Source organism: Conger conger, chromosome 12 (assembly GCF_963514075.1).
Source record: "Conger conger chromosome 12, fConCon1.1, whole genome shotgun sequence".
Classification (NCBI taxonomy): domain Eukaryota; kingdom Metazoa; phylum Chordata; class Actinopteri; order Anguilliformes; family Congridae; genus Conger; species Conger conger.
Genome location: NC_083771.1, coordinates 41445840 through 41470409, shown reverse-complemented (window position 1 = coordinate 41470409; position 24570 = coordinate 41445840). Strand labels below are relative to the sequence as shown.

The window sequence follows — 24570 nt, the reverse complement described above, 5'->3', positions numbered from 1 at the left end:
TTTTGCTAATGAGGGGCAAAAGTTTCTCTTGTATGGTGGTGAGGCAAGGACACAGCTTGATTTGAGAAAACAGCAAGCTCTAGATTTAGGAACATAAACTTTTTTACAGAAATTAAAAATGAAATTTAGATATTTGAAAGGTAGTCTTCAGGCTCAATGTGTCAACAACTGGCAAAACGTTTTACCCTTTACCAATAATGATACCCTGCAGGGTCAGTATGGATTTCTGCTGTTTTTGCTTCATAAACAGTAACTATGACCATAGACAAATTGACAATACTGCCACACATTGGTTACTCAATGAAACCTTTGGATTACAAATCACGTTATCTCTGTAGAATACCCCACCTCTCTCTCTCTCTTTCTCCCTCTTGTTCGTGCTCTAGCTCTCCCTCTCTCTCTCTTCCTAAGTCTAATGCCATATTAACCTTCATTAGCACAAGGTCAGATAACACACTTCCTGAGAATGTCCAGAACCTTACCATCCAGGAAGGCTATCCTTTCCCTTTTAGAACATTCCAGACTTTTCCAGTCAGACACTGGGAGCCTACATGCAGTTAACCCTCACACTTCTAGCCTGCTGAAGTTGCAACACACTTAAAGCGGTGTATTGGGATATAGTCCCATCCATAGCACAATTAGACAGGAGGCAATATAAGGACCAGGCATCCGCACACCCAGGTAATTGCTTTTGGCCACTCTCATTCCAGACTATGGGATCCAATTGAACACAATTTGAGAAATTGGGAGAGCAGGGGTGACAAAGTTCATGTCGAGAGCGCTTATAGCCTTGACCTCTATTGTTGACCTCCCTGACACCCTTTTTGAAAGGCTTCCCGGGAACACCAGGCCCACATGCGAGCATTTGTACAAAATAGCATTTGGCCATTAGCAAATTCAAGATTGATTCTGCAGCCCACCAATCCCTGCTTAGAAATGGTATGACTTCTTACAACATCTAGCACTGACACGGTCTGCAACATAGTAGCTGATAGCAGAAATAAAATTCTTTATAAGACAAATAAAAACTTTACTAGTTATAAAACTTCTGTAGGTGGTTAAAAGCTGTTGTTGGGGAACACGTTATTCCCCAAGCCAACGACAAACTTGGAAAAGATAACACTTTATGATACTTGTGGCTTAATGTCAATGCTGTAGACAGTCACAAGTGAATTTCCTCCAAGGTACAGGTATGCTATTCTAGGCATGCTATTCTGCATATTAATAACTGGTAACATACATCTGGTAACATATAGTATCTAGTCTATTAAAGTAGTTAGTTGAGTAATTAAATGACAGTTTATTTGTCAAATGCACAGGTAAGAATAAAGCAGATTGCCGAATCTTGTTATTGGCTGGCAATGAAATGCTTAAGGTTAGGCTGTGAGCACCTTTGTGTATGCAAAGGGAAACATAGTAAAACAATGAAATAAATAATGAACTAAAATGAGAAAAGATTAGATAGATAAAAAAGGAAGATTAAATAGAGCTGCCAGAATATATATATATATATATATATATATATATATATATATATATATATATATATATAAGCTATGCTCATGATTAGGTTATATAGGTTCAATCTCCCACAGCTGCATAAATGGGGCAAAGCCCTACAGCTAGCGAAAGTTCAACTAACGTTCAGTCAAACTCTAGAAGTCTTCTGTAGCTAACATTAGCAAACACTGCTTTGGTATTTTGCTATTTTTTGCAAACCTTGCTGTAGTATTGTTACACTCTTCGGTAGCTAATTGCAGATAATGTTTTTGAGCACTTTATCAACCGTGTTTTTACATAACCTACTTTCCAAAGATACTGGATTATACTTTCAAAAACCATCGGTAATTTCTTGCAGTAATTCACCACCAGCTGATGCTCATTTTCTTTCGCTGTATATAGCAACTGTTGCCAGTTGCTAAGGAGGGCGGGAATTGCAGATATTTTGCTAACGGTCAATTATATCTAATAAGGAGGATCTGGTGGCTTGACAGCATCCTCATTACGTAGCGATAGTGGGGAGGGTGCATCCAGGATACACAGGAAGCATATGAATGTGTGTAGTGTAAACCTCCTTCACTGGATCACGGCACAGCTGTGGGCTACTCAGCCCTTCGAGAGCTGGGAACATGTGGGTTTCAAACCAACGGCGGTAGCCTTATTCACCAACTGTTTGCTCTCTTTAATTCATAAAACAAGTGCCCCATTTACTGTCGGTTTCTTTTCATATCTGGTAGCTTCCGCAATTCATCCTCGTCAATCAAAAGGGTTTCTGTCACACGAGGAGACGTGGCTCGGGCTAAATGAGAGAGTTTTGCATTTTCGGTGCCTGTGCTGCTCTGCCTAACCACGAGCGCAGGTCCTAATCAGGGAGAGGGGAGCAAGACGCCGTTCGAACAGGAAGCAAATGAACAGCAGCAAGCATCCAACTGGAAAGAGTATAAACTCTGCATTTCAAACTCCCCCCCCCCCCCCCCCCCCATCCCCCGCATTTCTCCCTGACTGTAAATCTGCTCAGAATTGATACGAGAGGGAGACAGCACTCAGGCAAGGAGGCCGTCACCGTCTGGCTAATCCTCTGAAGACAACGATAGCGCAGGGCGCATCCGAGCAGAACCCTGCTTGGTTCTGTCAACTGTGAGACAATCATACAGCCAGCAACTCCTGTATTTCTCCTGGTTTAGAACTGCCTATTCAAAACTATGATCTGAGACACATGCATTAGCCACCATAGACATATGTATTTCAAAGTTATGGAGACTCATGGAACAAAACCACACACTGTATGTGTGTGCAAGTGTGTGTGTGTGTATGTGTGTGTGTTCTGTCTTTCTACGGAGATGTAAGAGGTGAACAAAAATATGGAGCAAAACAGGCTTCTCCTTCATCCACTTCCGCTGTTGCTGTCACAGAGGAAAACCTTCTTGGAATAAACAAAAACATAAAACGCCAATGACTCTGAAAGCTAAGAGCACATGTTTCCCAAATGGTTTTGTTCTATATTAAGTCCTCCAAGAGCCTTATATCCACAAATGAGCAGGTTTTGTGAAATGCCTAGATTAAGACTTTACAATTATAAGAGATTTACATAAACCCTACTAAGTGAAATGGGCTTCTAAACCCCCAAAGAACAAAGAGGACAATAACTTATTCAAGTACAAATGAAGAGGACACTGTCTGTGTAATTACCTTAGCGCTAAATGCAGTTTGCCTGCCATTACAAGCAAAGGGCCACGGCTGGACCAGGGGCCTTGCTGCGGGGTGTTGCGTGTCTGTACAAGCTTGCATACCTCCCATTGTTCAGAACTCCTGAGGTTGAGGGAGGGAGAAAGACCAGGCAAATGCCACAGAACAGCAGCGTTGATCAGCCACAGAACAGCAGTGTTGATCAGCCACAGAACAGCAGTGTTGATCAGCCACAGAACAGCAGTGTTGATCAGCCACAGTTGTGTCTGATATCTGATACCTGCTCATCTCCTTCACTGCAGCAGGGCTCCCAAATTGCACAAACACTCACTGAGGACTTTACTGAACACCAGCTTGTTAATGCAAATATTTAATCAGCTAATCATGTGGCAACTAAATGCATGCAAGCATGCAGACATGGTCAAGAGGTTCAGATGTTTTTCAGACCAAATATCAGAATGGTCCAAGCTGACAGGAAGGAGACAGTAAACAGTGGTATGCAGAAGAGCGTCTCTGAACACACAACACGTCAAAGCTCTTAGGCTACAGCAGCAGAAGAAAAAAATAGGTCTAATAAATACCTAATAAAATGCTCACTGAGTGTATTCCACATTTAGCACTTATGATGACGACTATATGTTTAGAACGGCAATCCATGTGTATAAACCTAGTTATGGATGTGATGCTTTGACTTGTGAAGAACCTATGCACTTGTAAATCGCTTTGGATTAAAAGCGTCAAAAATGTAAAATGTAAAAAATGATATTATAAGAATGCACAAAACTTTATGTCACAATAGTATCAAAATGTTATACATCACTTTCTCCTGTTTCAAGGATTAAGGATTTTGCCTTTCTGAAGGACCAGTAAATAGTAAATAGTAAAACCAGTAAATAGCACTCTGTTCAGTTACTTAGTGCCCCGAGGTCACCGTGATCATATGGGTGTGTCTGTTGCCATGGCAACAGATAAGTGCGGCAGATGAGTGGCACTAATATCCCTTCCCTACATCACTCACAGCACAATCAAAAGGAACAGAAACAAAAACAAATGGATTTCTGAGACAATGTCATTCATGCCTCATTAAGAAATTAAAAAATGTTGAGCATTAACAAATGCATAAATGGTAAACTCCAGTAATACACTTATGAACATATACAGACTTGTACTGGCAAGTACCATACAGAATAAAGTGTCAGCCGCCATTTTGTGTGGAGCTGTCGAAGCATGCGAACTTGAATCCTGAATAGGTGAACTGAAACTATTGAGCATGGCTCATGAAGAGTTGTCAAGCAAGAGCTGTCTGTGTGGACTGAATAGCTTCTGTATGAGGATAAATGTAGGCCTAGGCCTATTGTAGTACAAAATCAGGGTGTCTGTGAAACCGATGTATAGCATCACTGGAATAACACATTTGTCATACCACACTACCGTATGATAAAGCCAAACCGTCAGAGAAAGTTTCACACCTTGAGTCATTCACACAATTGAGACTTCTGTAGCCGCATGACTACAGCATTCTGCGTTTCTCTCACAGAACACTGGTATTCTCAGCCGCAGCAGAAGGTAACCTCACTATAATGGACTCATTCTATCCATACGAACCCTGCGACATTGAACCTTTTCATCTGCGGCCTGCGTCACCGTTAAAAAGATACAGGAGATTTTGAACAACTAAAATTCTAAAAATACGAAATCTCTGCAGTCTTAATTACCACAGAAACGGCTCTGTGTGTCACCCTGCCGTCTGACACAGGAGCTGAAAGTACTGTGGAATGGGCTTTTATCCTCAGGATTAAAATAAACGCTAGTCTTCAGTGCGCCCTTGTTCCAGTGCGCACTCTAAATAAACCTCCTGCCGTTTTCTGAGGTGTTCATCTCGATCTCTCCCGCATCCCTTTGACCAAACAAATTCATCCACAGCCAGGTTGGATTAGCAGCTAAAACAATATAAATAAAGACACAGAAGTATGTGGCTAGGCTGATTATTTTTGTCATTTCTCATCTCAACAAAAATAAATGCGGGAATTTAAGATTTTCACCGAAACTTTTATAAAGGCACACATTGCGCTCTTGTCAACAGACATAAACAAGGTGTGTATATGTGGTTTCAAACAATCGGGTGAAAACACTGTAGACTCCGGTTGAAATTACAGCAAAAACTACCACAGCCCGTCTGAAGCTTGGAGCATGTTTACAGTGTCAATTTTGCCTTGAGGGATGTTGTCTCCTTGTTTTTTTGCATCGAAACAGTGTTTGTCACCAACTCAACATTCTGTCAAAGGGTTTTCTTGGTGGGAATATAAATTGTTTCATGTCAATCAAAGCACATATTTTTTTGGTGCTTTTTTATTTTATTTCCTTAAAAAAACATCAATCACTTCTCATGTCCCTTTCCCAGACCCAAACTCTTCCCATGCCTCAAGTAACCATAAAAGGGTACTAATAACTATTAATAAACATCAAAAGATCGCTGAAATCCCCAATAACTAAGCGTCTTTGAATCTACAGATCATAAAAAAAGCTTCTATCAAAGAAAGAGACTTCTCTAAACTTGTATCTCTGAAGCATAATGAGGGAAGAGGAGGCAGTTCTGGCACAAATTTAGAGACCAAGCAACTAATTACCAAGATGCAAGAACTCCCCGGCAAGCTAGAAATCTGTCAAAGGTACCTGATGTGCATTTGAGCCGAACCTCTTCCGAGTTTGTACATGACGTTGACTTATTTGGGAGCTGTGATCGAGAGGTCCCAACAGCGTGGGTGGCTCCTGGTCTCTCCTCCAATCTCGTAGAGCATTGCTCAGACTCGGACATGACCCTACACAATAGGCACTATTCATCCTGAAGAGATGAACCCCCCACCCACCCCCACCACTCTCAGCCACTGCAGCAGTTTCATTGACACAGACCTGCAAAATCACCCTGAACTTTTGACCAGCCTTAACATATTTGCCCTTCACAAACGGTAGCAGTTTTCTACTTATACCCTCTCCTAGAAACTGTTGTGCTCTGCTTCCCAGAGAACCCATATCCCCTGTCCAGAAAAGTAATGAATAAATATTGACAGCAATTCCTAAAGCAATAACCAAACAGAAATGTCGTATAGAGTACATTAGAAAAGTAGTAAATATTTCAATCAATGCAGCGGTTTCATACAATTTCCTAAAATGTGGCCTTCTGATGGAGATGAAAAGTGTTTTTCATAGATTCAAAGGAAATATAGGAAAATCTGGCAAAACTGGGCCAGACTGCACATTAAAGTTTTGGAAATAATTTCTTCTCAGTTAGCAATTGTTTGTGAATGTCACTCACCTTCATCCCCAAAATAGAGGGAGAGAGAGAGCCATTTTCCAGTGATTTTTCAGAATGATTGCAGTTTCTCGCGGGGTGAAAAGACAAACAAACGATGATACATGTTAGTTAATAAATTTCAGCAGTGTCGTAAAGCGTGTCCACGCATCATCCATCACAGCATTAGGAGGCTGGCAGTCTTCAATTAATTTACACAACCGCTGATAAATAGCCAAGCAAAGTGCATATAATCGGCCATCTGATTTTGCAGGAGACAAAGCGATGCCAACAGGAAATTGCCCGGCCCTCTCCAGTATTCATCTCTATTTAATGGTGATTCTAGCCTTCAAATCTGCTCGTATCTTCCCCAGTTAGAACGGGAGCTCTGTTTTCTTTAGGTCACACTCAATTTGACGCCGCTGTTGACAAACGAAGCGGTGGCGCTGGAGCACACTAATTCCAATCAGCGCAGTGACTTTGAGACAGCTGCTGTATGAGCCACGGCCTTCTCCAGCTCTGACCTCATTAATGCTCTGAGGTGACCATCAGATATCACATCACACAGCTCACACGGGCACGCTCACACAGGCACGCTCACACAGGCACGCTCACACGGGCACACTTACACAGGCACACTCACACAGGCACGCTCACACGGGCACACTTACACAGGCACACTCACACAGGCACGCTCACACGGGCACACTTACACAGGCACTCACACAGGCACGCTCACACGGGCACACTCACACGGGCACACTTACACAGGCACGCTCACACGGGCACTCTCACAGGCACGCTCACACGGGCACACTTACACAGGCACGCTCACACAGGCACGCTCACACGGGCACTCTCACAGGCACGCTCACACGGGCACACTTACACAGGCACACTCACACGGGCACACTTACACAGGCACTCTAGCACACAGGCACTCACACAGGCACACTTACACAGGCACTCTCACACAGGCACGCTCACATGGGCACGCTCACACGGGCATGCTCACACAGGCACAATCACACAGGCGGGCACGCTCACACGGGCACGCTCACACAGGCACTCTCACACAGGCACGCTCACACGGGCACATTCACACAGGCACGCTCACACGGGCACACTCACACGGGCACACTCACACAGGCACTCTCACACAGGCACGCTCACACGGGCACATTCACACAGGCACACTCACACGGGCACACTTACACAGGCACTCTAGCACACAGGCACTCACACAGGCACACTTACACAGGCACTCTCACACAGGCACGCTCACATGGGCACGCTCACACGGGCACGCTCACACAGGCACTCTAGCACACAGGCACAATCACACAGGCGGGCACGCTCACACGGGCACGCTCACACAGGCACATTCACACAGGCACGCTCACACGGGCACGCTCACACGGGCACACTAGCACACAGGCACATTCACACAGGCACGCTCACACGGGCATGCTCACACAGGCACTCCAGCACACGGGCACGCTCACACGGGCACACTAGCACACAGGCACATTCACACAGGCACGCTCACACGGGCACGCTCACACGGGCACGCTCACACGGGTACGCTCACACAAGCACACTCACACAAGCACACTCACACGGGCACAATCACACGGGCACACTCACACGAGCACACTCACACGAGCACACTCACACAGGCACACTCACACAAGCACTCTAGTACACAGGTACGCACACACAGGCTAAAACTGGAGGCTAAATAACCACTTCATGTTCATTATTTTTAGATCATTGAAACCTTCATTTAGAGCAAGTTTACCCTGCTGGCCAAGCAGGTCATAAACTGGTCTAGCTGGGTATAGTCTACCAGCTACCAACTTAGCTGGTCAAACCATTTCAAGCTGGGAGCTGGTCTGACCTGGTCAACCAGCTAAACCATGTCGACATGGGAGCTGGTCTGAACTGGTTTTTCAGTTCTTTCAGCAGGGTATCTAACAGATAATAAGCTCTTGATTGACTATCAGTGCAAAATGCCTATACACTTGTGCTTAAGTAAATAACTTTCAGCTCCTCAAGAGCCTTTCACCCTCCCTGTCAGACAGTCAGAACATAGCACTCTTTTTCCACATTCTCAATGGATCAATGTCATTGGAGAATTGATCATTAGACAAACAAAGGGAAGGCGACAGGAGGAAATAAAATTTTATCTTTTGTCACACATGCCAGCATGAGCATGCATACACACACAGAAAATAACAAACACAGAAACATACACATGCACACACACACGCACACACACACACACAGACACACACACACACACACAGACAAAAGCACATTAAGCAGAGATGTTTTGATCATGTGAAAAGGCATAAGAAGGACAGGGCCACTAGGGGAATACAAGTGGCCATTTAGCCACTGTAACTTCCTTGTCATGTCATTGCTGAATGTGAACAAAAATGTTTTGCTTCCTGGTGAACCAAAAAAAAGTTACTCCTTGTTTGGCTTGGCAAATTATGTCCTTTGTCTTGAAATGATCTGAGAGAACTGTTCGGCGAAGGAAGCGAGTGTTTTCGCAGAAGGTGAAATGGACCCCTCCGTTCCTGGAATGTACTCTTTGTCCGTGTTTTACTGCCTAGCACTAAAACACTGCTGCTGCTACTTTGGAGGAAGCCACATACTGCAGCCAGTCAGTCAGTACAGAGAGGGGGGCTGCTTAGTCAAAGGCAGAAATATTCTATTTGATTTGTTTGATTAGCTTGTAGAGGGGCACTCATTACATTAAAGGCCCATCGATAGGAGGCTTTGAAGAGTAAGAGATCAGAGTAAAGACTTCCTCTTATCAAGCCTCTGCTGCTCTGTTGAACACTAGACAAGCTTCTCGTCCCCGGGATCTTAGTGAAAATCTTACAGGCTTCAGTGAAACTGGCTCACAGGGGTCTCTAGCGAGCTGCTGAAGATGTGGACAGAGATGCTCCTTCTTTTGGTCCCCCCACCCACTCCCTACTGATTCTGCTCCTTCAGCACTTCAGCTGAGTACACACTGTGCACTTCTCCTCAAAGTCTTCAGCCAAGTACACACTGCGTACTTCTCCTCAAAGTCTTCAGCTGAGTACACACTGTGCACTTCTCCTCAAAGTCTTCAGCTGAGTACACACCGTGCACTTCTCTTCAAAGTCTTCAGCTGAGTACACACTGTGCACTTCTCCTCAAAGTCTCCTACCACGTACACACTGTGCACTTCTCCTCAAAGTCTTCTACCAAGTACGCACTGTGCACTTCTCCTCAAAGTCTTCTACCACCTACACACTTCTCCTCAAAGTCTCTAGCCAAGTACACACTGTGCACTTCTCCTCAAAGTCTTCTACCACCTACACACTGTGCACTTCTCCTCAAAGTCTACTACCACCTACACACTGTGCACTTCTCCTCAAAGTCTCTAGCGAAGTACACACTGTGCACTTCTCCTCAAAGTCTCTAGCGAAGTACACACTGTGCACTTCTCCTCAAAGTCTTCTACCACGTACACACTGTGCACTTCTCCTCAAAGTCTCTAGCCAAGTACACACTGTGCACTTCTCCTCAAAGTCTTCAGCTGAGTACACACCGTGCACTTCTCCTCAAAGTCTTCAGCTGAGTACACACTGTGCACTTCTCCTCAAAGGCTCCAGCCGTACAGGGAGGTGCTTCCATCTCCCCTCCTGCGCCCACACAACCATGTGATTAAAAAAGGCCGTGCCTCGTGTGTGCTGAAGACTCCGAGGTAAACAGCTCACATTTGCCAGGGTTTTAGCCAGCTTAGGCACTGCTTTTCACAGCCAGGGCAAGTCTGAACTCCTATTCTGGTACTCTCCCATTACATTTCTTCAGTAACAAAAAGTGAAAATAAAAATAAAAGACATGAAATAAAAAAAACGGAACATACGTTTGCACAGGAAGGAAAGAGCAAAGCAGCGTCAGCCTCTGATCAGAGTAACACGCAAGATCAAACCTCCGCTGCGTGCCTCCACCTGCATCACTGTCTACTCTGATGTACATCTACAGCAACGCACCTTACTTCCTCCTCAAGTTTCAGATTCCACCTCAGTTATTTAGAAATAAAGGGCTCTCCCTTCTTCATTTGCTTTACTTTGTTAGTTTGTTAGGTTGTTAATTCACCAACATGCCATTATGTAATCAGTGAAGCCCTTTGGCTGTAAAGTGACTGTACTGTAAATGTTAGGTTAATGGTGGTTTCGTCTGTTTGCATGCCAGCACACAGACGTACCTTCTCATTTGGCCAAGGCATTTCTTTCCCTTTGTTTGTTTTGCATGAGCATGAGTGTGTGCACATCCGTGAGGGAGGCAGAGAGACGACTCCTTTCCCTCGACTAATGTCCGCCCCCCCCCCCATAACCAATTGTGAATGCAGTGCCTTTCTGGAGACAGCTGGCCATTACACTAAGAGCAACATGAAAGCTTCATCTGTCCCTGTTTCATAAGGGCTGATGATATGCCGTATATTTCACAAAAGATTCGACCAGAATAAAAGAAGCGGGCGCTCAATGCTTCTGGAGTTCAACCCTCCGCATCCCTCTGAACTGCCCCAACAGCTGTCGCCCGTCAAAGCCGGGGCTCTTCTGCGCGTGCAGGCAGCGCACAGGGGGCCACGCGCGGCAGCTGGGGCCCCCGGTGACGCAACGCCGTTTAGTCTGAGGAATTCAGAGAGAATCAGAGCCCTGGGGGGCCTCCTGCTGCTGGTACTCCCAGGCCCACAGGGGACGGCCCGTCACCACACGTGCGCTGGCGAGGACCACTGCACCGTGCCAGGAAACGCATTGTGGGATTTACAAGAAAATTTAAGGGCCTCGCTGTTTAAACGGGGCGTCTACGGATTTACATACACTGTGCCGCCTACACGAAACTGAAATTAATTCCTCGCCAAAAACGCGCGGGCATACGGACATACGGCAATTTAGGTCACGAATGCTTTGTGATGCACGCGCATGAACACCCTGGTGTGAAATCCAGCTATGACCGGTTTGAAATACCAGCAAAAAGCTGTTTTTTCTTTCAGCAGGGCACACATGCGAGCACATACAGACAGACAGATAGAGAGACACACGCCCGCATGCCTGCACGCACGCCTGCAGGTACACACACATAGCAATTTAAATTATGCCAAAGAGCTTAAGAGGACCTCATGGAACAACACAGAAACAGAATCACAAAACAGCAGTCTTATCATCACAATTATTCATTTTCAAAGTCAGTGGCGTTTACAGACAAACCGTCCTTTGTGATTATCGCACAGGTGAGATCAGCCCATTCTTCACTTCTGTTTGCCAACATTCAAATCAACCCTCTCAGTGTTTGCCCCAACCCGATAACACAATCTGATGTGCAGGCTTTTCACAGCCACTGACAGACGACATGGCAGAAACATGAGGTAATCCCCAGCGCTGTAATGAGACTGGTCCGCTGTGTCACGCAGGACTGCTACCTCCCTGTGATAAGAGCCACAGGCACAGACAACACAGCCCCCTCCATTTCTCCTCTTCATCCCTTCTTCTATTCCTGTTTTAGCTCAAGCGTTCAAGAACGATTCCAGAGTGGCAACCGCCCGGGATGTGACACCACAAGTCATTTCACATTATTTGTGCCATTAATTGTCTGGAAGAGCGTATTTAAAACTTAATTATTTTAATGTCGCTTTCAATAGATATTTATTAGCAAAGTTGTTACGGAAAATCAGTCTCTGTCGCGGTCCTCTTTCGCGCACAGAGAAGCATGCTTTGTTAAACTGGTGGAATTTAACCTAGATGTAACCTACGTGTGGAAACATTGCACAAGGCTTCTGCCCTCCAAACGGAGGACTGAGGCATTGCCTCGTGGTGTAAAGTCAGGGGGGAATTCTGTGAAACTTACAGAATAAAGAGGAAGACTTACAGGACAGCCAGGGGTGTTCTATGATATAATTATCAGACAAATGTCAAAGAATCATCATTTTCAACTCCAAATAAATAGTTTCCTGCTGAAGAATCAGTATGTGCAAATGAAATTCTGGGGAAGTGATCAGTGACAGTGAATAAATCAAGCAAGGACTTTACAAGGCATATTCATGAATGCTCTTGATTTACAGTATATCCAAAAACGGTGTCACTGGTTTCCCCTAAAAAAAAAAAAACAGGTGACAGGAAAGCACAGAACCTTGCACATACCCCTGAGTATACAACGCCACAGAGACACTGGCAGAGACAACAACTTGGTCACATGTTTGCCACTATTAAACAAAGCACAATAACTTGAGAGTACAGAGTTCAGCTTTTGCACATTTACGATTGGCTGTTTCTTTTCATTGTGGATTGCAAAAGTAGTAAAAAAAAAAAAGAAGGCAACAGAACCACACTTGTTCCGGTCACTGTGATTGTAGCCAGCAGTGACAAATAAGGCAGCTCTACAGACAGCAGTTATCACAAGAGGAAAGATAAGGTTGTTTTGTTGTGTCTTTCAGTAAAAAAAAACTACACACCTTGCTACTAGCTATGTTTAGAGGACGAAGAGATGGCACTGCTACTGTCTTTGCTCAGTGCTATTCTGTTATTGTGCAAGTGCACGGAAATCCACTGCACCTATATGCATTTATTTATGTAAGTAAGACATGTTAAAAGTATTATCTCTGACTGCTAGATCTTTCTGAATATATCTAGATTTTGATTCCTCAAACACCAGCCAAATATAAGCCCCACGCACACATCTGTTGCGCTCTCCACAAACAAGTCCTCACTTGAAGAGGCAGATGGGACAGCCACGTGCACCGCATTCGAGAGTTTCCAAACGTACACGTTTAAATGTGTTGTATAACAGGACAGAAAGTGACAGAAAAGGTTCTGCGTAAGACACTGACGCGAGAAAGGCTGAATGTCGGGACGGGGGCTCGGAGAGAGGACCAAGGCCGAGAGGAGAGCGAGGAGGAAGAGGAGGAGGAGGAGGAGGAGGGTCAGTTACCCCGGGCGGCGGGTCGGGTTCTGCTGCGGGACCTGCTGCGTTGCCTCTGCAGCCTGGTGCGGCCCAGCAGCCGGTAGTAATAGGACGGTCTTCCCGAGCTCTTTTTCGCCGTGCCTGACATTGCCTCGTCTCACAAACAGCCCTCCCTGGCACCGTCAGCTCTGTCCCAGCTCTGTGTTGCAGAAGCTCCAGAGGTGAAAAACTCCCAGAGAGACACAAAAAAACTGGATCCTCTGCGTCCCGGTGCTCTGGCCTGACTCAGCGGGAAGCTGCTCCCTGTTTCATGTCCGCAGCGGCACGACGGCAGCTCCTACGAGTCCTGGGAACGCTGGGAAAATAGAAGTCTCCTTTCACCCTCAGAGGAAGCAAACACTGCGGTCTCCTTCCCAGAAGATAAGTTTGCTGTACTTGCAGAGTAGCAGGGGCAGTTGGTATGCCATTGAGGAGAGAACAAAAGTGCTCAAGGCAAAACCTGGCATGGATCTCTCTGGTAGAGGGGAGGGGATTAGGACTTGGCAGCATTCAGCATTCCCTTTAGACATGTGCAAGCCATTTTCTGCCTTCTTGCTAAAGCAAATGAAGAAGGGACAGAAGGAAAAGACGGATGGTCTGACATGTCTCTGCAGTCTTTAAAAAAACGAGCAAAAGTTTCTTCTCCCATAGGAGTCAACAGGTCTATATTGAACAAGTGAAAAGCCACCTTCTTCATATTGAATTTAACTTATGAGGATGATTCAATAGAGAACATATTGCTGGTGTGCTTGGTGGATTCTGGCCGCATTTTGTGAGATGGATAGGTTCAGAGTATTGACCGGCACAAGTGACCTCAACTCTCAGTGAAACTGAAAGCTGTCATCGGCTGACTTCTGCTGATGAGCTCTTTGTGGTTCTCCGTGAATTCACTGGACCTTCAAAAGCTTTTGCTCCAGAGCGGTGTTTTTACCTACGATATGAAAGGAGTACAGGTTCATAAGGGTTTTTCTTTATCGACCTGAGACGTGGCAGAAACAGATTTAACTGCTGACGAGCTGCAGAGCTGGGGATACTGAACGCGGCGGTCACGCAGGTGACTGCAGGGTGAACCCCCCGGTTTCAGCGCCCTGCTGGATGGTGGGATCCGGGTTTTTGGGGGTGCTCCCTCGCCAGTGGGGCGGGTGCTCGTGTGCAGGCAGGGTGAGCAGCAGCCAATGGGGGACTGCCCCTCACGGACGGGTCAAGCAGCTGCAAGGCAGACGGGTCGTAACTCGCTGCAGGACGAAAACAAAGAGGCACGGAGGCCTTCACAGGGAGCACAACCTCCCCCTCCTCTTCCTCCTCCCCCTCCGCCCCCTCCCCCTCCTCCCCCTCCTCCTCCTCCTCCCAAGATCAAAGCCTGTCAAAGCCTCTCACTCAACTGGTCTTTCCAGATCCACAAATGTAACGCCAGGCCACTTGCACTGGAGACTAGGTAGGATATTGTGCCCGGGAGAAAGTTAGGAGCACTTGCGTCCACCCCTTTGACATTAACATCACCTTGATTTCAGGTTTTGAACAATATTTTTTTATTTAAAAAGAGGCAGGGAACCAGGGAGTCTCCTTTCTGAATATCCAGTAGCATTCCATGTTATTTCAGTGTTTGATAGTTCAGGGTAGTGAAAGATTTAATATGTCCTATAAAATGCTGCATTCATAGTCAAAGGGATCTCAGGATTAGAAAAAGAGTGGAAATATACCACCCTAGGGAGCCCTGCTACTTCTGCAATGTTTTTGACATACCTTCACTGCTCCCCAATTTTGGCTCTGCTCCGAATTGTAATAATACACCCGGGCCATTACCACTGCAGATCCAGAGGCTTCTGAACAAGGCTTGACAATTCAGCATAACAACCACTGCGTGCATGCTATTAACACAGCCCAACCTGCTATTTGGAGGCTGTTGGTTAGCATACACCATTGTGACCTAGATAGATGAACGAGCCAGCAGCAGTCGGTAGTTGTCCGGTGAACATGTTATTCAGGGGAGGCCATTTTAAATCACAGCCTTGGCCCTAGCTTCAAATTTAGAGACACGCTTTGAAGGAGCTTCTCCCGAAGATGTATGTTTGTGGAGCCATAAATCATGAATATAAAGACACGCCATTTTACTTAAGGACTGCAGTTAGATCTAAACTCTAACCCTAGTCTCTAATTGGGCTTTATTGAGAGAAGTACACAGCATGTTGAAGCTCTGCCCAGCTCATAATTAATTTAATTAAAAGGTTAAAAGTGTTTGCGGTCCATGAAATGGACGAGACAAAATGTAATCACAACACAAATTTGGGCTCTGACGTCAAAATATTTGTCCAAAATACCCATCCAAAATAGAAATGACTGAACCTGACATGGGCGGAAAAGTGGCATTGTGGGTAGGAAACTTATCCTGTAAACAGAGTCTTTTCAGGTTTGTGTCCAAAGGAGGTACTGCTATTGTTCCATTGTGTTTGTTCCCGCAATACTTTAAATGTCCCAGCTAATGTGCTACTGAATAAACAGATTAAATATTCACCACGCCATTAATGCATCCCGGGTTACTACGTGTTTTGCAAGCAAATAACGACAAATATATACAGAGAAAGATTTTTGAGGAAATTATTAATTTAAACCAATGGGGACCTGTCGGCATGAAAATGTCAGCAGTAATATGGAAGGAAAGATGAATGAGTCACTGGAAAGTCATATCACTGACATGGCACAGAGACTGGTGAGCATATATTTTAGAACAAAGTGCTCTAAAAAGCAATGTTGATTGAAAAACTAATCTCAGACACAGCTTGTAGTCTTTTTGAACTACAAGCAAATAAAGAACCAAACCGAGCTTGAGCGTCTGATTAATTAAGTAAAATAAGACATTGAATGTCATTGTATAGACAACAAAAGCAGGATTTGTTCCCTGAGCAGGGTCCATGAATCATTCTCTGTGGGTCAATAAAAACATGGATTTCTTTCTCAGTTTCCCCTCTAGAATAAGTTCCAGAGACCCCCCCTATCAATCTTCCTCTGGAAGCTTTCCAGAGATTGTTCTCAATTTTGTGTCTATTTTTCCATCGGAATAAAAGGCCTCGGCACTTTTTATATTCCTGTGGGCTCAGAGTGAGTAATCCAGTGGTAAATGGCTTATTGCTTGTCAGGTTTTTTTCCCCCGGTCCAGATCGACAGTGCGAGTTCATCACCATGGTACCGCCTAACTATGGCCACTAATGGCCTTGATGGATCTGCGTATATATATTTGTTCTCATATGTTCTGCCAATACCCTTACCCAGGTTGATTTAATATACAAGTTTCTCTATTGTAAAATAATTACAACTGCCGCATGAGAGAGGGAGTCAAAATCATATAATCCAACCGTCAATGCGATATCATAACTGTGACTGAACACATATTGAATTCCCCCCCCCCCACTTCCCTCGCGAAAGGGCTGGTATGAGCCTCTCTCACAATGCAAGGCAACATCACACAACTGCAAAACAACAGCCCTAGCCATCGGTAATAATGCACGGTGCGTATTCCCTCTGTCAGATATCATCAGCGAGTGCGTTAGCCTGCAATGCGTTTCATGTGAAACCGCCCCAGAAGGCCTTGTGACAGACAGCCTTGCCACAATGACATTCGATCTCCACACATGCCCAGTCATTGTTGCCACTCCTAACTGTATGACACTGAAGCACTGGATAGGGGATTGACAGAATGTGGACGAAAGGAAACGGTGAGCACGTGATACGGTTTTTTGGGCCAATGCGAGACAGAGCAGGTCAGTTTTCCAGACAAGGTCACTTCCTGTTCTCATGACTCCACTGGGGGAAAGATGGAAAGACTCTGGAGAGAGAAAGTGACCAGCCTCCATGTAGATAATGGCGCCATCTTGTCTGTGTGTATGTGAATTACATTACATTACATCATTGGCATTTGGCAGACGCTCTTATCCAGAGCGACGTACAGTTGACTAGACTAAGCAGGAGACAATCATCCCCTGGTGCAATTCAGGGTTAAGGGCCTTGCTCAGGGGCCCAATGGCTGTGCGGATCTTATTGTGGGTACACGGGGATTAGAACCACCGACCTTGCGTGTCCCAGTCATTCACCTTAACCACTACGCTACAGGCCGCCCGCCCTGAATGTGTGTGAGCACATCTTAAGAGCAAATGCATAATACAGTGCGTTGATGGTACATCCAAAATGTTGCATTCAGGTACACTCAGTGAGCACATATTGGTCTTCTGCTACTGTAGCCTATCCACTTAAGAGGTTTGGTGTGTTCAGAGATGCTCTTCTGCACATCACTGTTGTAATGTTTGGTTATTTGCATTACTGTCACCTTCCTGTCAGCTTTGACCAGTCTGGACCTTCTCCACTGACCTCTCTCATTAGCAAGGCGTTATTGCCCGCAGAACTGCTACTCACTGGATGTTCTTTCGACAATCATTCTACCGTCAAAGTCAGTTGTCAAAGTTAGATCACATTTCTTCCCCATTCTGACATTTAGCCTGAAAAAGAGCTGAACCTCTTGACTATGTCTGCATGCTTTTTTTTACATTTACATTACATTACACACATGCTTTTATGCATTTAGTTGCTGCCACATGATTGGCTGATCAAATATTTGCATTAACAAGCTGGTGATCAGGTCTACCTAATAAAGGGATCACTGAGTATATGTGTGGAAAGGCATGTCTTCAGGTTAACCACTGAAATTAAATGCAGATTAATTCCAGATTTAAGAACATATTCTCTGTGTTTATGAGGTCGAAGGGATGAACGACTTCAGAATACGTTCATGGAAGAGAGAAAGAAAATCAGTCTCTGTAACCTGTGACGTGTTTGTCCTTGATTATTCTTAGATCTGCAGACGGCAACATTTCAGATAAACACAGTGTACTGCACGGTGGACTTTAGTTGAGCTCTGCAATTCTTTGACCCCATTGTAATTACACTTTCTGCTGAACTTCCCCTTGATTGTATTATTTGCCATGTTTCTATTGATTACCGTTGCTAGGCAGCAATTAGCACCGCGTTATGATGACTGACAGTGAATGAGGTTCCATGCTGGGCCTTGGGTCTGGTTTTGGGCACTGTTCTCTGCGTGTGGGCTATCGCCCTCAGAATAGCCACTTGTGTTTCATTTGTAATCACCGATTGTTCAGTTGCCTTGCCAACACCACACATTTCTGCCACGCAGCCTTCATCTTTGTGACCTCCCCCGCCATAAAAAAAACAAACATTTGCAGATTCCTAGGTTACGCAAAAGATTGTTGGGTGTATAGTGCAAAAAGTCTGCCAGTGTGAAAAGCTGGTTCTGTGTTTACTGCAAGTTTTAAACCAGCATGTCTGTCCAAGCCATCCAAATCTGTAGTTTCCGAGCTGGGCCCAAGCTACAGTGTGAAGTTGGGCATATGCCTTGGTGCTTAACTGAGCGTGAGGATGGTCGTGTGGATCAGGTGGCCCTACGCATCTGCTGATGACAGGCCAATGTTAAGCAGGAAAAATGGATCGACTTCCAAGAGGATGAAAACTAGGTTTGGGTATTGGGAAGGGGAAAATATAAATGAATCAGGTATTGCATTTTATACAATATAAACTGAACCATTCCATACAAACAAAATCTCTGTACACTGTGCTGTGTCTCTTTGTTAAGAGTGCCTTCTAAGGGGATGAAAGCTAAATTTAGGTATTAGGAAGGGAAAAATAACAAATTCTGGGATACTATTAATAATGTATTCATTTCATACGGTGTAAGTGGAACCATTCCATACAGACAAAATCTCAGCGCACTGTGCCATCTCTTTGTTAAGAGTGCCCTCAGCGTACTCTCCCTTTTGCCATTGTGTGCACTTTAATTGTGTTGGGAGTCTGTTGCTGCACGACGGTATGGCACTCGAGCCCTTGAGCGTATCTGTTTGGGCACACATAAGAGCAGGATCCACACGGACCGAACGCACCTCGCTCTCAGCCGCACACCACCAGGTCGCCTGCACTGCCCCATTAGTATTTGCCCGGGGATTATTGCTGATTATTATCATTTATTCATAACGGCGCGACCTACAGAGCACGGCGATAGGAGACCGGAGCACTGCTCACGGGACAGCGTGTGCGGGGCAAACACGCTACGGCTCAGCCAGGGCGAACAGTGAGAGGAACCGTGACTGTTGTTTTGGCAGCGAACGTGAGCAGACGGGAAAAGGTCTGAGAGTGGGGGAAACCTCACTATGAGAGATGGAGAGGGATACTGGTTCTGACCAGACGGTTCTTTGTTGTAGAGAAGGTTCTAGACTTAAGAGTAGCGGCTTGTCTATCACTCCCTAAAATGTGGTCCAGCTCTGTTTTACCTGGATACACATCTTTCATCTAACAAAGTGTTGCTGTATGATCAATCAAAGTGGCTGATCAATATTGTGGCTCATGATGGGATGAGTGAATACTCTTATTATTGAAGCCGATTGCATTTGTTCTGAATGAGAACAAGATGAAACCAATATATTTTTCAACGGAGACATATAACTCTCCTTCTCCCTCAGTTCGATTAAGGACTGGAGGGGGCGTCGGGGGAACACGTAAACAAGATCTTCTCACAGGCTGAAAGAAAAAGGGAAGATATTGGGATTCTCTTGGTACGCCATCCTGCCAGAATCAAAGGCAGGCTGGGTCTAGCCTCAACGAGGACATTGCAACATAACTGAGAGAAGGAGCCGCATACCTCCGAAATCTACAGACTGCTCATGCTCACAATCTTCAAAACAAAGGCAGGTTTGAGCGAACGGGAGGGGTAGAAACAGCAGTGAGGCTTCTTCCACGAGCATCCATTAACGTGCTTGAGCGCTTCAACATACTGCACTGATTCCATTAAAACAAGCAAACACAAAGTCAATGAGTCCAATAGGTTTTGTATTGCTTTTCCCCGAGACTTGCACTCCTTATAAAGCTATCTCTGGTGCCTCCTAAACCAACTGAATTAAAATGTTTCCATTCGTACAAAAGCAGGCAGATTGGAGGGCAACTGAAAAATCAATTCTCGGCCCAGTAATTTAGCGTTGCATCGATTATATTACGTTCCAACGCACGTCACAGGGGCTTCAGAGTCCGCCTAACATTAACTACAAATCAAATCAAAGGAATGGTCACCAATCAGCCATGGTGATAGGGGTGGCATGACCCTGACCAGAACACGTTATCCTCAATAACGAGCAAAAGATTCACCATCAATATTGGTATTGGACGAACATCCATTGCTGTGTAAATGCGTGCCTTGTGAATGTTACCATCAGTCAGTTCTAAAAAAAGAAACGCTGGGCCCACTTTTCCTTTCCTTCTATATTAAAGAGGCAGAGTTTTACCATGATACCCAAATATGATAATGGAGAACAGTTTCCGTCTATCTCCGTCAGATTGCTTATACTATTCCTATGGAAATCTTACTGATTTGCATAAATCTATGTAATCCGATAAGACTATATGCATGTATGCACACGGGATATAGCAACCACATACTCTAAAGCTGCATTCACCTCTAGTGTATATGAACTGCAGTAAAACACATGTAGTATTTCATAATTGTGAACAAAATATGTATCTTATGAACCCATACGGACTGGCTGACTGCAGTATTTCATACAGGAATAGGGGCGATGATTTTTATCTGATCCTCTCTCGTTGCCGGAAGGAGCCAGTCTAGTTACTCAATTTCCATAGCGGCGTTATCTCTGAGGAGAAGACGCGATGGCGTGAAGTCAGGACTGGAGGCCACCGTTAACAGAGCTGCTCCTCCTGCCTGATGACACGCCGGGCGCTGACCTCAGTGTGAACTCTCGTTTCGGGGGCCGAGAGTGCGGCAGGGAAGCAGCAGCTGGCTCTGTTTGTTTTCCGATACTTCTCCCACAGAGCTGGCATCTGAGACGCCAAAATGCCTCGGATTGCTCTATCCATGGCTCTCAGCCTCTAAGCTCCCATCCAAAGCCTTGTTCCACTAGCACCAGCAGCAACAGCACACGTGTCCTCTCTGTCCCACTTTCCAGACAGAGCCACCAACTCTGGCCAAACAACTCACTTCTCGTTAATATTAAACACTTGAGCTAGTTAGTGGTCCAACTTCAAAATAATTATAGTGCATAGTGTATAGGTAACTCCGTGTGCATGACAAGACAACACTTTCTCCCCACAGAAAATTCCAAAGCACCAAGAGGATTCCAAATTCCCCACCAAGGGGAATTCCAAAACTCCAAGAGGAAACCTCTAAATACTTGATACTCTGCACAATGTGTTCTGAAAGGGTTCTTTGGCATGATTCCATGGGGAACCCTTTCTAGTTATGTATGGAACCCTCGGTCATACAGTAGTAGGTGTGAAGTGTGAAAACTCCCATGCAAAAAATGTATTTTTTTTGCCTGACAAATAACCTATTAGGTTATTTAGATAGGGTACTTCTAGGGCAGGGGTCGGCAACCCTGGTCCTGGAGAGCCGCAGGGTGTGCTGGCTTTCGTTGTTACTTGCCATTATTTGATCAATGAAAGCCGTCGATTGCACAGTTAACTCACCTCACCTGGTTTTTGGGTCTGAATCGGTTGCTTATTTTAAGGTGGAGACAAAAGCCAGCACACCCTGCGGCTCTCCAGGACCAGGGTTGCCGACCCCTGTTCTGGGGAATCACAGGGTTCCTCTTGGAACCATTTTGTGGATGTGGATTGCTAAAGTTCTGGTGGTGGTCCTCTTGGGGTTGTAAAATATACCTCGGGGCTGCTGGGTGGCTCATTTGGTTAAGACACTGTTGTAGGGCATGGATAAGGCGCTGTTGTAGTGTCGACTGTGGCCGGCAGCCCCTAAATGAGCTCCAGCGCCACCCAGGGGTGGGAGCGTTCCCGTCAGCTGGGACGGCAGCGTTTCATCTCGTCCAGCGTTTCCCTGTCTCATGTCTGCGCAAGCCTGAGAATGTGGAGCGATAAGCAGCGGCTCAAACTCGCCCGCCTCAAAGAAGAGCAAATTAACACAGGAGGCCGTGGCAACGAACGCTGATATAGACAAATGGTCATTCTAAATGAGGGAGAAAATGGAAAAAAGGCGGGAAAAAAATAAAAACAAAAATACATTAACATGACTGTAAACTCTGATACTGAAGACAAAGCACAGTGGGTAAAGTATACCAAGGTACTAAGTGCTTTCAGTCCAACTGTGAGAGAGAGAGAGAGAGAGAGAGAGAGAGAGAGAGAGAGATATATAGTGTGTAGCTGTGTGTGTGCATAAGAGAGAGAGAGAGAGAGAGAGAGAGAGATAATCCGAGTGAAATAACACACTTCCTCACTGTAAAGGCATTCCATATTTCACAACGGACTAACTCACTAGGACTAACCACGGACTTCCATAATGAGAAGCAGATCTATTCCTATGAGAATCCAGTCCAGATCCCCATTCCAGCTCCAACCTGCTCCCCACGGACACTATGGGCATATAGAATCAAGGACACTAGCATATGGAGACGGCGTTTCCTGGCGCGGAAGTGCGATTGGTCTGCCTTCAAAGTGAGAGGGTGGCACACAGCTCTTTTTTCTTAGTATGTGGCGGGCCCTGAACACATATGCAAACTGTTACCATGCCCAGACACATCCATTGCAATAAGTAACGCGGGGCCATTAAACTCACATCACTGAAAAAAGAGGAATGCCAATACACTTCAAAGCAATAAGGCCATATGATAATCAGCAGGATTTGCAATCGAGGCTTCCTGTACCGATTTTTCATCTGCCAGATTTTTCCAGCTTTCCTTTTCCAGACTACTCAGAAGGTGAAAGACCATCATACACGTGTGACCTTTAATATGGCAACTGCAGCAGCTCTCCATCTGGGCTCTCCACTCCTCTCATACGGATATGAGAAACTTAACCCATGTGAAGTCTTCACATTCCTTATACTCCCCTTGTCCTAAGGGTAAAAAATGACCCGCCTTCACTAAACCCTTAAAATAAAGCAGCTTAATTGAATTCAATTAAGCTCCCAGATTTTTCAAATCTATTTTGTATGGAGAAACAACCAGTCACTCATCACAAACTTTGTCATCAAATTTCAAGTAGAAAAACGAAAAATTTAGGGGGTTTTCTCTGCTGTTAAACATAGTGGCAGGTCATTTTTGACCCTTAAGACAACACTAGGGTTATCCACTTACAGGTCTCTTTCAGTTTCTATCCTCCATTCAGAAGGACGGGCGAGCAAGAGGGGCACTCAGGCCTGGAACCCACTGGTGTCACATCTCGCTTCAAACGGATACGCTTCCAGCATCCACCAATCAAAACTCCACAAGAACCTCCGGGGCACAAAAACACACTCACAATAATATCCACCTAAGTGCATAGACCACAGGGTGCACACTAAATATAAATAAAGCTCTTCCCTAAAACAAAGTATGAAGTGGCTTGGGATGTAATTGAGGGAATGCTAACAGGGTTCACCAGTAATGGTGCGTACAGCTGAAGCTTAAAAATGTTGAGTAGCTGGAGCCATTTTTTATTTTTCTGTACCCCACAGTCCATGGATGAAGCACCCTTCAGTTTAAACTGAAATATATTACTTCCCACGGAAGCGCCAACTGTGCTGTATCAAACTGATCAGGTTAGCCATTGAACAAGCCTTCAGTTAAACAAATAGAAAATCAATCATAATAATGATGAAGTCAGTTCCACAAGCATCCAATAGGAATCCAGCGTGAGGAGGTGGAACATGGACGTCAGCAGGAAACCAGTGTAACCAGGTTTGTGATGGAGAAATATGGTGCTGCCAGTTCCAACTGCACAATCTGACACAAATACACAGACCCTTTATAACCCAAAAGGTCTGCAGTTCAATGCCAAATCTGAGTACGTGCATCGCCCAGAAATAATATGTGTTACGGCCTTTAAGAATAGAGCAACGAGGCTTATGGGAAACATCAAAATGGGGAACATTCAACTTGCAAGTCAAGACAGAGCAGTGTGGCGCTCGACAATAACAGAAAGTGTACATGCCCTGCCCTCATCTGGATAACAGAGGAACTGCGGCACATAGGGGATTGAGCAGACACTGGGGGCTCGTTCCAATCCCCTTTCTCCTCTCTTTTCTTTCTCGGTCACCCTTTATTGCCCCAAGCTCTTCCCAC

General features: G+C 45.2%; 1 protein-coding gene across 5 annotated transcripts in view; it reads right to left on the bottom strand.

The window, feature by feature from the left end:
• The window catches only part of dab2ipb (DAB2 interacting protein b), a 183977-nt gene that overhangs the window by 126283 nt on the left and 33124 nt on the right, over positions 1 to 24570 (bottom strand). For 3 of the 5 annotated variants that reach the window (XM_061263168.1, XM_061263170.1, XM_061263169.1), the window contains exon 1: positions 13445 to 13824. The exons of the other annotated variants lie outside the window; for them this stretch is intronic. In XM_061263168.1, the coding sequence (XP_061119152.1) occupies positions 13445 to 13565 (121 nt within the window). In that variant the 5' untranslated portion in view covers positions 13566 to 13824. Of the gene's footprint in view, positions 1 to 13444; positions 13825 to 24570 lie in introns of those variants that run through there. 5 annotated transcript variants of the gene reach the window in all.